Source organism: Helianthus annuus, chromosome 14 (genome assembly GCF_002127325.2).
Source record: "Helianthus annuus cultivar XRQ/B chromosome 14, HanXRQr2.0-SUNRISE, whole genome shotgun sequence".
In the NCBI taxonomy this organism is placed as follows: domain Eukaryota; kingdom Viridiplantae; phylum Streptophyta; class Magnoliopsida; order Asterales; family Asteraceae; genus Helianthus; species Helianthus annuus.
In genome coordinates, this window is record NC_035446.2 from 160,475,324 (window position 1) to 160,489,463 (window position 14,140).

At 35.3% G+C, this 14,140-nt stretch overlaps 1 protein-coding gene across 1 annotated transcript; it reads left to right on the plus strand.

The window, feature by feature from the left end:
- Window positions 1-9,432: 9,432 nt before the first annotated feature.
- On the plus strand, window positions 9,433-13,750 carry LOC110904654 (E3 ubiquitin-protein ligase WAV3). The gene is made up of 2 exons (XM_022150499.2): window positions 9,433-10,034; window positions 11,466-13,750. The coding sequence occupies exons 1-2, from the start codon at window positions 9,816-9,818 to the stop codon at window positions 13,398-13,400; spliced, it is 2,154 nt and encodes a 717-aa protein (XP_022006191.1). The 5' UTR covers window positions 9,433-9,815; the 3' UTR covers window positions 13,401-13,750.
- Window positions 13,751-14,140: the final 390 nt, after the last annotated feature.

Consider the following 14,140-nt stretch of genomic DNA (forward strand, 5'->3'; position numbering starts at 1 on the left):
GTGGTGGCAGCGGAGTGGTGGTGGTGGCGGTGGTGGTGGTGGTGGTGGTGGCAGCGGAGTGGTGGTGGTGGCGGTGGCAGCAGAGTGGTGGTGGTGGCGGTGGTGGCAGCGGAGTGGTGGTGGTGGCAGGGCTAGTGGTGGTGGTGTTACAAATTTACACAATCAGTCCTTTATGTTACAAATTTACACAATCAGTCCTTATTTACTAACCGACTTAACTGGGTTATGATTTTTGGACTGAAATGACACCTTTCCAGAACGTCGGGGAGGAAAATGACGCATTTTTTAAAAATGGACTGAAATGGCCAAAGTGACCATACCACAGGAAAATGGCGCATTTCTGATAATGTTTAATCTCTAGATATCAATAAAATATTAAAAATACATACAATACTAGCTTAAGATCCCGTGTGTTACACGGATTGGTAAAAGAAATTTCTTCATTAATACCGCTGACATTAAATATTATACTTTTATACACGTTAAAACACAAACGAATATATTAGACTACAACGACAAATTGAAATACATGAATATGCAACGATCACAATTCGTTGAAAATCTCTTTACAAACCATATTAGTTGTTTTATCTGAAGGTTTGTCGTTGTCAAGTATTGGTATTTTTACTCCATCTCGTGTTTTTATCCTTGATAAAGCAACATACAATTGAACATGAGAGAAGACAGGTTGTTTCAAGTACAAAACAACTTTAAAGGTGGTCCAGTTTATTTTGTCATAATTTGAAAAGCTTTATAAACTACATTTGTCGTTTTATTAGTAGGTTTGCCGTCGTTGTCCAAAATCAAAAGTTTAACTCCTTGTCTGGTTTTTACTCTGGATAAAGCAACATACAACTGACCGTGGGTGAAAACTGACTGTTTTAAGTACAGACCAACTCTAGACAGTGATTGGCACTGACTCTTGTTGATTGTCATTGCGAAATATACAACCAACTGAAATTGTCACATTTGAAGCTCAAATGGAATCTTTTTATCTAAAATTCAAAAGCTTAAACTGAAATGCGAAATAAAATAAAACATTTAAGTTACTGTGCCCTCTAAATTCACTATTAGGTAAACTTTAAAGCCATACCTAAACATGAAATATATCAAATAGGTAATCTTTACACTACTGCTCAAGGTCTTCCAAACCCGTTGAATAGAAAACAAAAATTGTTGACAGGTCAAACTAACCCATTTTGACCCGTATAGAAAAAATACTCATCAAATATGTAATGACTGTAGGTACTACATTATGGGCAGACACCGGGTCATCCTAATAAGTATCAAATGAGATTCTTTATAGAACTATAAAACATGTAAACTTTTTTTCTGAACGTTGAATAATATAAGGTCACCCGGTAAAAGAGCTAATGGAAACCATATTCATAATTTAAAACAGTACATATAAAAGAAACAATGACTTGTCGAGATCTTCAGATTGTTGAGCCGGTTCTCAGTCTAGGTACTGCTAGAGAATTATGTGGTCATCTTCGTGCATAACTCATACTAAATAAATTTGTTACCATATATGATAAGGATATGACCCTAAAAATAAAATTCCAGTTAAGTTAGATAAGGTACAAATTACCAAGAAAATAAGTTTTCACATAAGAGAAAAGGCAATATACCTGAAGTGGCAGAGAGTATGAACACTAATGTGGACTTTAGAGGTGCAAAAAGATTGAACTTGACACTTAAATCCTAATAAATCTATTTCTTGTAGGAAGGCCATTGATTCAAAGTATACATGGGAAGGATTTAGCAAACTAACCTCACTTGACATTTGAATCCTTCACACCCTTTTACATGAAAGAAAGAATTGACACTTGAATACTTAAGGATCTGTGGTAGAACACTTTACTGGATCACGGGTCAGTTTTAGTTCCTTTTAATCTCATAATCTCACATGAGTCAAATGAGCCAAATCTAAAAGTTTAACTAATAAGAGGACAGGTCAAACAGGTTGAAGGTTTCCCAATGTCTATTTCTAATGCATAAAAAATCCTGAATCTTTCTATATAAAGATCCAGATTATTATTGTAAAAGTATTGTTTTTATAACCATAATTAGTGCATTAGTTGTTTATAAAAATAACACTAAACATACTCGGTATGAAAAAAGAAAAAAATAATAAAAAAAGAAAGATGAAAAAAAGGTTAGCAAGTCCACCCAACCCGGCTAAAATTTATCCATACAATATTCTACCGAAACATATTTTGACCCGTTACCCAACCTGCCCACTAATTATAATTTAAATCACTTGAGAACCAACAATTCTTTCAAATAAAAAACCAACTTACTTTGACTCTAATACACTCAACTTTAGCATCTTGAAATCCGTTACATCAATACGAAGTTTGTAACATAAGAAAAATGTAAGCTAGTTGCTTTAATGTTGCATGGCTTGTTTTTTTAATTATAAGCACAATCACAATATACATAGCTTTCTCTTTCTCTTTCTCTTTCTCTATATTAGTGTCTAAATTAACTTAGTCTAAATAAATTTTGGTTTAAAACTACTATTTGCAACCATTTGATCCAATACTGCAAATATATATTAAAAAGTGGTGATGCACTTGGAACCGACACCTTATCTAATGAAACTGATCCGTTAATGCTGACATCATCATCATTATCAGATGCAACTTTTGAACCCTCTACAAATGTAGCAAAAGATAGTTATATTGTTTAAAAAACGAACATTAAGGTTTGCATGTTAAATATTAAAGTTCCATCAAACTCACCCTATGACTCATGATTGAGTTATCTATTTAAAAGGACATCGGCATCATATATTAGCATTTTATAAATGAATCAAAGTTTATGTTTATTGTTCTTGTTTTAAATATTATGCAATTTTTTCAACAAAAAACACCAAAACGGCTGCTTTTTTCGACAAAAAAAACAAAAAAAAATGTCGTTTTTTGCCGAAAAAAAGCTGCCCAAAATACTGCAGTTTTTTTTTTACTAAAAAATGACCAAAACTCTGCATGTTTTTTCGTGTAAAAACTACCAAAAAATCTACAGATTTTTACAACTAAAAACCCCCAAAAACTGCATGTCTTTTCGACTAAAAGCTGCCCAAAACTATGCAATTTTTCGTGTAAAAACTACCCAAAACTCTGCAGATTTTTGCGACTAAAAACACCCCAAAACTGCATGTTTTTTTGCTTGAAAAATGCCCAACAAAATGCAGTTTTTTTCGACGAAATAGTGCAGTGTTTTAAATAAATTTTGCAGACCGGTTTTTTCTGCATGTTTATTTCTGCAAACCAGTTTTTTTCGACGAAACTGCCCAGCAAGTTTTTTTTGCTTTCGACTAAAAACTGCCCAAAACTGCATGTTTTTTTGGACTAAAAGCTACCACTTAAATGGGTTGAAGGTTGCTCAAAGTCTATATTCAATGGACACACACGCCTTAATTTTTCTATTAAAAGAGTTAGATTATAATTATAATTGTAATAGTATTGTTTTAGTAATCATAATAATGCATTAGTTATTTATATAAAAAATAGAAAAAAAGGTTAGTGAGCTAACCCAACCCGGCCGGTTGTTAGCCGTACCAAAATATAACCCATTTCCACCGGCACCCGTTTTCCAGCTCAACCCACTAACTACTGGTAATTTTCATGCCTTGTAGTGTAGTTAAATTTGTGAGATAATTTAAAGAGTTTTAAGAAGTTATGTATCACATACACGTCCTCAATGGCTTACCATCTCCCTTGAACCGAGTCAATTAGGTGGTGAGGTATTAAGAAGGCTGGTACTGAAGCCTGAAGAGAATCCTCTGCTTGGCCATGCTGGTAAATGATGTAGCTTTAAAGTTGATTCTATCCACCTAATACTTGGGGATTAAACTATTTTTAAGGGCATGCCTACACCTCATTTAGTTGACTTGTTGATGAATGACATACATTGGATAAGCTCCATAAGCTGCAGCATACATACTTGGGTCATTGAGTGGCGTCATCGCGTTCTCATAGCCATCATAAATATGCCCTCCATAGTATAGTGTGGCCTGGCCCACCGGTTCCCAAAATCGTTTCTCATCTGCAAATTTTTATATAAATTTTGGGAGATCGGTTTAAAGAATGTGTAAACGTGACATCCTCCGTTAACATAAAAGAAATTAATAAAATGGTCAATGTTTTAACGTAGTCAAAGATAAATGATTCAAACGGGCCGAGCAGGTTTCATTGGGTCAAAGTCGCCTATGTTCATGTAAATGCTTATCTTATCTTAAATCATTTTATTTAGAAGAAGTTAATATGATATTTAGGCTAAACTAATCAGAATCAATCGAATTCAGTAATCCATAGACATCGAACTTACACTTGAAACTACAACATCCGCGTAGAGCCAAACCAGTTTCGAATTTTGATTTTTCTTTCAAGCTTCAAGTCTGGTGATTTTTTTTAAGTATGGCCGAAATAAGAACGATATATATTAATAATCAACTAACTTCAAATATGAGGATCATGGACAACAGAAATACCAACCTATATTCTGCCACATCTATGTCTTCTCATCTCGTTGAGTCTAACCTTTAACCACTCGCACCTTGAGCAACGGTGGTGCCATGTCACCAGCCCACTAAGCATTTGGAATTTGAGCAAATCATTGGTCACCCATACCAAGTGCACCTGCTGCAGGAACTGCCACATAATCATCGACATGTTCAATTACCAGAGAATTGTGCAAATAATTGAGCATTTTAGTGAAAACAATTACTAACTTTCATGCCTCTAACGCAATAATAACATCAAATATCGTCTACTCTTCAGCCAAATGTTCGGTTCACATAGTTGTACCCAGACATTTTTATAATATTCAACTTGAAAAAATACGTATATCAAAGGAAAAATCAAAGTGACTTTTACTCCAAGCTTCAAAATTAATGCCACGCATATGCTCGTTGAAGAAGAACATTTTTTTTTGTTCCTGTGCTTGTGGATGGAAATCAAACATCAATAATATCCCGATACAGATTGTTTCACAAAATTTCTAAATCTATTTATAAACATGAGAATAGTAAGATCATGGAACAGTGGATCCCTCTGTACTATTGATTAAAAAAAATAAATAGCAACATCATGTGCTTTGGGATCTTACAAACAGCTTAGAATGTTCTCGATTAATATAATGTATCCCAAAACTGACCCAACCTGTAAGAAGCGGGTCAATTTGGGTGAGTTTTCCTTACCTTGTGGGTTGATTTGGACAACTCTAAAAAAGGTGTATCAGTCAAACGGGTCATGTAGATTATATTACAAATGATAGAAGAGGTCGCAGAAAACCACCAACTATCAACATTAGAATAAAAGGATTTTTATTTTGTAAGACCTTACCGACCCTGCATACTACCATAGCCGAGGAACTGGCAGCCACATTACCGGCGAGACCACGTTTGGTAAACCATGATTCTGGTATTTGTGACAGCACGATGCTGCATATTTGTGTATTAAGCAAACCCGTGTATTGCGTCTCGCTAGATTGCTGAAGAAAATATTGTTCCCGAAACTTTAAATAAAAAAACTTAAACCATGAATAATAGATTATATTATACAAATAGCTTAGCATATAACTTAGAATGTTCTCGATTAATATAATGTCTTGCAAAACTTACCCAACCTTTAAGAAGGGGGTCAGTTTGGGTGAGTTTTCCTTACCTCGTGGGTTGATTTGGGCAACTCTAAAAAGACGTATCAGTCAAGCTGGATTTTGGTCTCTAGATGGTTGATGACCGGCCAACACTTAAACTTGTCATGACAGAAGCTTTTGAATCTTTCCTTAAGACATACATGTACAACAAAGGAGGAACCATCATACATATAATTAAATACGAAGCTAGAACAGAACTAATTCTATTTACTCGTAAGCACTCAGAAGAAATGAAAAATAGACAAACCTAGATGACAAAAGCAGTTATGATCAATTGACAGGGTATAGCAACATATGTTTTCACTTTTTGTGCAAAAGTGATTATCATTAACTCAACTCGACTGAACTCTCATTCCTCTAAACAGACACTTAATCGACACTTAGGGGGCAAACTTTAGGGATCACTATCAAACGTTTAACATCCCAAATCTGGTTAATCGACTATAAATCAGGTTAATTTCAAGAAACAATAAATAACAAATGTAGAGCACTACTCAATGGAGTGTGGCAGCAACTGAGAGAACAATTCAAATAAGCGATTATATATTCCAAACCAGCAAATTTCGAGTCTGATTAAAATTGAGTGGCATTAGGTTAGAAAATTAAACATATAATCATCTTAATTGACAAACAGAACAAACCTTATCCAAATTGAACTTCTTTACTATAATATATTTATTAAGAACAAACCCTAGATCTATGATATCAACCAACACAAAAAAACTTCAGACGATTAACGATTAGATTAACTGAATACCTAAATTTAAGAATCAACAGAGTGCTGGAAGTGAATAACTGCGTCCTTTTTATCAATCTTTTTTAGCCCTTCGACAAAAAGATAGAACCAGGATTCAAAAGATAGATCTTAGTAACTTAATTCGCCTACAAAGCGTCCGAAAATAGTATAAAAACATTCGAAAAGCAATTATCAAAATTGAACAATTAGACAAATTAGTTCAATGTAATCTTTAGCGATTGAACATGTAACACATCATAATCGGAAATAGAGTGCTCATATTAATCAAGTAGCAAATAACAAAGAGAAAATTATTGACTTCTGTTACAGCACCTGATTCTGTAACAGAAAAGTATTCACTACTGCAAGTTATTCTATTGAGATTACCATATTAATCAATAGTGTACCCACCACAACTTCCTTCATCTTTGACTTCTGTTACAGCACCTGATTCTCTCCAATCTATTGATTCCGACAACGAATCACCTGATCGAAAGCATACCGATCACTCTTAACATAGGACAACTTCTTCATTGCATCAACCGTCTTGACACAATTATAAGTTGCACGGTACCCTTCATTAATCAGGTCAGCGAACTTGATATTACCTAATTAATCAATGACAAAGTATTAATTGGTCAAATAAGATTAAAGCTGAAAGAATGAAGGTTTCCCTAAAATTAAAAAAATACATTCAGATCGCATTTTCATAAGAACCTCAGTTCACAATCGAGTTGCATCAGGCATATAATATGGGTATATGTTATAATTATCAGAAACAAAAAAAAACCCCCTACTTTTTCCTCCGATTTAAGAGAAATCAAATTATAAAATACATAATCAACAGTTTTGATCTAAAAGGCGAACAAATCGCACACTTCATAAACCCTAGGTCATAAATCAATCTACCGATTCAGTTACTCTAACCAATTTGATAGAAAAAAGAACACATACATCAGATTATTGTTCAAGATCTAGATGAAATCGAATAATGAAAGCGTACCTTTGGAATCGCCCAAGTAGAATACAGAGGGATTTAGGGTTCTTGATTAGAAGAAGCTTCAGTTTTAATTAAATAGGGGAATAAAAAAGGAAACTCATAGGATGACCGCGTGAATGAAAAAGAGGAGAAATCAAAATCCCGCTCAAAACCAATTATCAGCCTTTAGAGCATGTCCACATCATCAAAATGATTGGCTAAGAATAAATCTTGTGGCTTAAGAGAATTCATTTAGTATAATAGATAGATAAGGCAACACAAAAGGAGATTTAGTTATTAAAATTAATCGAATATGCGAACTGATGAACCAAAACCAAAATTTTAAAATGAGATTAGAAAACAACCAAATATCCAAATGCGAATTGATAAACCAAAACCAAAATTTTAAAACCAAATCTCCAAAACCATAAAATAAGATTCAAACAAATCCATAAACAAAGATTCAAAAACCAAACAAAACCAAAAAAATAAGATGCAGAAACCAAATTCCAAGATAACGACTCTTAGGGGCTGTTTGGCTGAGCTTTTCAAAAGAGCTTATTTGCTTATCTGCTTTCTGAAAAGCAAATAAGTCAATAAGCTGTTTTGAAAAGCTCCATTTTAAAGCTTTTCAAAAGAGCTTATTGACTTATTTGCTTTTCAGAAAAGCAAATAAGCTGTTTTGAAAAGCTCTGCTAAACAGCCCCTTAATCCTAACTCAAAATGAGATTACACGTAATATGAAAGGGAGGCAGAGAAATTGAACATGAAACCAACACAAGATGAATAATTACGTAGATAATGAAGTCATGTTATTTGTGTTGGATCATAAGAGTCTAGGTGGCGTTGGTTAAAGAGTGATCTTAGTTATTTGGATGTATAATTTTACATATCGTTCATTCATTATTGTTATGGTTTATACTACATAATATTATTTTTCTAATTATTTTTGGCATTGTTGCGTAATCTTGATTAATCTATTTATGAATTCCGAAACAACTAAATCATAGGTGTCTTGGCTCACATAATGTTTGTGAATAAATTTGTATATTTAAAAGGAATTGAAATCAGTTTTAATAAAAAAATCATAGGTGTCTTGGCTCACAACACCGGTACCAATACATGTATTTTTTATGGTTATTAATCGATGTAAAACATATGTCGATTGCTATGCTGAGCGTCGGTATCAAGCCGGTACCGTAATGAACCGAATTGATACTGACCGAAAACCCGTCGTGAAGTGTGGAGAATCCAACTAGTTTATTAACCATGGATGAATTTACTATATCTACATAAACCATTAGGGGAATAGTGTCAAACAGCTGCCTGACACCCCTCATTGGTCGATTATTTTTTGTATTTAACTTTCAAACCTTCATGTTTGCTAATATAAATGTTTAGCCCCTCTGTTTTTTTAATTTCTTTTTATTGGTTAACTTTGTTTATATGCGTGTTTAGTCCCTCTATTATAACTTTGGTAGTGTACATGTTTAGTCACTCTACTTTTATTCTTTTTAGTATTTCATCTTTTAGCTTTTTTCCCTTGCTGCGTAATGAATCAACCCAGGGAAATAGTGACCGTTAGCTATTGGTGGGCAGTGCTACTACTCTTGGACTTTAATAAGGTTACTTTATAATTCATAAACTTTTTTAAAATAAAAACTATTTGACACACATATGTATCGACGTAGTTTTTATTGAGATCGTGTTATGAGTAGTATGTACAAGTAATCGAAATACAGATCTGCATGTTATTAAACTGAGAAATATTGCATTTACCGCCAGGCAATACGGACGAGGTATAAACTAGTATAGGTACATTTGCTAACTAGGACAAAACTTCTTATAAAAATATTCTCATATAGTGGACTTAATTGTTTGCATCTTATATAACTTGTTCCTAGTATGATTAGTATTCTATATACACCTTTTTCCACTCAAATTACTTTTACACCCTTTGAGTAACATGTTTTTACCATAGAAAATACATATTTTACACCTCCCAAACTTTACATTATTTTTAAGTAAGAGTATCATCATCATCAAGTGAGAGAAGAACAAAATAGAGGGTATAAAAAAGAACTCAACACCCACACACACCACTCACTCACTAAACTCAAAGAACCACATCAAACAAAGGTCAACAAAACAGACCACAAAAGGAAAGAGAAACAACAAAACACTCTTCATCTCTCTCTCCTTCTTCATGGAAACCTCAACAACAACAACAACTATTACAATTAATGGCCGCCATTATCAACATCACTAACTAGCAACCAACCACAAGCAGCAGCTGAATCTACAACCTACCCATCATCTTTTTTCTCACTCTCTCTCTCTAAAAACCCTCCTTGGTTTTCGTGCCACCCATCTACTCTCTTCAATTATTATTCTCATATCCCACTTCCGGTTCGAGATCTGGTCTCCGGCGACATAATGGGTAGCAAATGGAGGAAAGTGAAGATGGCTTTAGCTTCTAATTTGTGTGTTTATGTTCCCACGGCGGATGCTGACGATTCTCCGCCGCATTCCGATGGGTTTTCAGATGTTGGGTTGCTGTCTCCGGCGCCGGCGGGGTGGAGCGTCGGTGGGTCTGGTGCTCGTCCGGCGTCTCCTAGTTTACGACTGTCTAAAAGCTTCAACAGATCTTCTAAGGTTTATTATTTTTATTGTTATTATTATTATTTTGTGTTTTTATTTGATTTATGTAGGTTTAAATTTGACCTTAGAATCTTGGATTTGTTTATTGTGTATCGGAAGTTTAATTATCTTGTTTTTTTATTTATCTTTCTTGGTGCTGTTTTTTTGTTTTTTTCTCTGTTTTGTTGTTTAAAAAAGGAGATAATATAATTAAGTCAAATTAGCTTCCCAAAGATGACTTATTTCAAGGAAAAAAAAGGTGATATGAAAAACTAAAATAAAACTAAACAATATATATATTTTTTTAAATTAGTTTTATGGGTCAGATTTGATGCTTCTATTGGTGTTGACTCTTAAGCTTTTCATGAATTTTGCTCTTATTTTTCCTTAAAAAATGCATGTTTCTTGCATTTATATAGTGTTTTGGGTAAATAATTGTTTAGGTTATGATTTTATACAAATTTTTGCATCAATTTTTTATTAATTTTAAAAAAATCTTTCATAAATGGACCTTGAAGAACCCTTATGCTTTTAGTTTGATTGCATCTCTGATTGTTTGAACTCTTGAAGCTACAAAACCTTATATGTGTATGTAAATTTTTCGTTGATTTACCTAAAAATGGTTTCTTACTTTCTTTTGAGTTTTGATCCTTTTTTTTTTAAAATTATTTAAAGGTACTAATTAAACTTGTGGTATTCAGATTTGATAACAAATGGCATCCAAATGTTTATGCTTAATAATATTACTGATTTGGTAACTATTAGTGCTTTAGATATCCTTTTCCCTGTATGTTGATATGATCCCTTTTTAAGAAAAGTAGAGATTCAAGAGTTTTTGATGGCCTCATTTGTTGACTATCTACTTCTAGGTCTTGTAAACTTCACAATTCAAAATATAAATTAAGAAAAAAGACAAAAGAAAATACAAAAACTGGCAAGCATTTGTCTTAACATGTAATGATGAACTTTTTCTTGGTTTAGGGTTATAGTTCTTGTTTGTTATCAATGTTGTTGTCTTGTATATTGTCTTTTAGTTACCAAATCCAACTAGTTTTTGCCTTATTCTCATGTTCTTTATGTAAAAGAATCTTGTTTTGACTTTTAATTTCTAATAAAATGCTTTTTTTGACTTTCAAATTGATAGAATATGTTTGAGTTTGGGATAAATTGATAGCTAATTTAATTTATTGGAAAATATTGTAAATACAAGATAGAATATCATGGTAAAAGTAAAACATATATAACTAATTTTAATTGTTTTTGGATTAACAAGTACATGTTTTGACTTTTGGAAGTCAAAAGAGCAAGGCTTTGTGCTGCTTTTTAAAGCGGGTTTAGAGTTAAAATTCTCCGTCTTTTTGTATTTTATGCGATTATCATCATGCTTATTGAAAAATATGCTTTCGTTTTCTAATAAAAAGAATTTATTTTTTATTGTTGTGACAGAAAACATGCACGATATGTTTAGCTTCGATGAAACGAGGAGAAGGTCAAGCTATTTTTACAGCCGAATGTTCGCATTCGTTCCATTTCCAGTGTATCGCTTCAAACGTAAAACACGGTAATAAAATCTGCCCGGTTTGCAGAGCAAAATGGAAAGAAGTTCCGTTGCAGGGTCCTACTAATCCAGGTCCACCATTAGGAAGAACAAGAATAAATCCCGTAAACTGGTCAAATGACAACTCGGTTATGACTTTGCTCCGCCCAATTCCTCCTCGTCCAAACAGCCCCCGACACGCTGCAGCACCGATTTTCCCGACCCCCGAACCAACCATATTTAACGATGATGAAGCGTTAGACCTTAAATTTACAAACAGACCCTGTTTAGAAAACTCTAATCTGAAAAGGGTATTGGTCAAAACATACACCGAGGTTCCAGCGGTCCCACGGTTTAGCGCTGCTGACGATTTCACCGTTTTGATCCACTTAAAAGCACCGGCTTCCGTGTCAGGGGTTAAGTCTAGTAACACGAACCAAGGTCCCACTTTCAGCCAAGTGAATCAGACCCCACGAGCGCCTGTTGATCTAGTCACGGTTCTGGATACAAGTGGTAGCATGGCCGGTACAAAACTTGCTCTTTTAAAGCGTGCCATGGGTTTCGTAATTCAAAACCTCGGACCTGCTGACAGGCTGGCGGTGATTGCCTTCTCGTCAACCGCCCGCCGTCTTTTTCCGCTTCGGAAAATGTCCGATACGGGAAAGCAGCAAGCCCTCCAAGCCGTCAACTCTTTGGTGGCTAATGGCGGCACTAATATTGCCGAAGGTCTGAGAAAAGGCGCTAAAGTGATGGAAGACCGAAGAGAGAACAACCCAGTTGGGAGTATAATTCTGTTATCAGATGGACAAGACACGTATACTGTGAACGGAAGTTCGAATCCCGGTGGCCGGAAAAATCAGTCAAATTACGAGTTACTCCTTCCGGAGTCTATCCACGGTGGTGACGGGAACCCGGGAATTAAAATTCCGGTCCATGCTTTTGGGTTCGGGACGGATCACGATGCTTCGTCAATGCACTCAATTTCCGAGATTTCGGGTGGGACGTTTTCGTTTATTGAAACCGAAGGGGTGATTCAAGATGCATTTGCACAATGTATAGGTGGACTTTTGAGTGTTGTGGTCAAAGATGCTCGAGTGATTCTCGAGAGTGTAAACGCTAATGTTGTTCTTAGATCTTTAAAGGCGGGTAGTTACAAGAGTCACTTGATGCAAGATGGGAAATCTGGTTGCATTGATGTGGGGGATTTGTATGCTGATGAAGAGAGAGATTTTCTTGTTTCGGTCAACATCCCGAAAGAGTTGACTTCTTATGAGACTTGTTTGTTGAAAGTGAGATGCCATTACACTGATCCTTTGACTAAAGAGACGGTCAACTTAGAGAGTGTGGATGTCGTGATCAAAAGACCGGAAATTCTTGGTCAAGAAGTTGTTTCCGTTGAAGTTGACAGACAAAAGAACAGGTTACACGCAGCGGAAGCTATGGTACAAGCTAGAACTGCAGCGGAAGAAGGTGATCTGGCACAAGCCATTGGTACCCTCGAAAACTGTAGACGGGTTCTCTCTGAAACAGTCTCGGCTAAGTCAGGTGATCGGTTATGTGTTGCACTCGATGCTGAACTCAAGGAAATGCAAGAAAGAATGGCTAGCAGGCATATGTATGAAGCATCGGGAAGGGCGTACATACTATCAGGGCTAAGCTCACACTCATGGCAACGAGCCACGGCTCGCGGAGACTCAACCTATGGTTCAAGCCTGGTGCAAGCGTATCAAACCCCATCGATGGTTGAGATGCTGACTCGATCTCAAGCTTCTCTTTTGGGCAGCCCGTCGGCGCAAAGACCAGTTCGTCCTATATGGTCGTTTGCATCACCAAAACCAAGGTAAAGTTGGTATAACGTTTTTGGGGGATAGGAAGCGCGATTTTGGGTGTCGATACTTTTCGTGCTTTAGATGTGTAAAGCAATAAAAGGGGTAAGATTTGGGGGTGAGGGGGTATAAAATGGTGAAAGGGGGAAAGATAAGGGGGGTTAGGGTTCTTGATTTTGTTTTTGTGGTTCAAATGTTCTTCCTTGTGTAATTTTTGGGGGTGATGTACATAAGGAGAAATGGTTCTTTTTCTTTTTTTGGGGTATAAGCTTTGTAATTGTGGGGGGGATAATTGGGGGTGAATGGTTTGGTTCTATTATGACATAAGAATTATGACACTTATCATCTATATTTTGTGCTTTCACTCATATTATGTCTTGTTTTGATGGGCTTGGTGATATCATGATGGATGCCATACATTAAAAAACTAGGTGTGATGAAGTATGGTACAACTTCTAATGCATATGGTACAAGTCTTAACAAAAGTATAATGTAGGGTTTAATTATTTTAGCTTTTAATAAAGGGTTTACCTTGCATGAATAATGGAAAGTGAAATTGATTGATTTGAAGATGAGGATGAGGATGTGGATGATGAAAAAAGGGGTTGAGTTGTTCACCTTTGGTCACACATGGGTGGCCCATGCCACAATGGTGTACCATCATAATCATGACCACCTTTTGATGGTGGTTTGTGGTTTTACACTCTGATTTGCACATTAGTACATTACATTTCACTCCTGTCAAAGTGGTGTGAAAC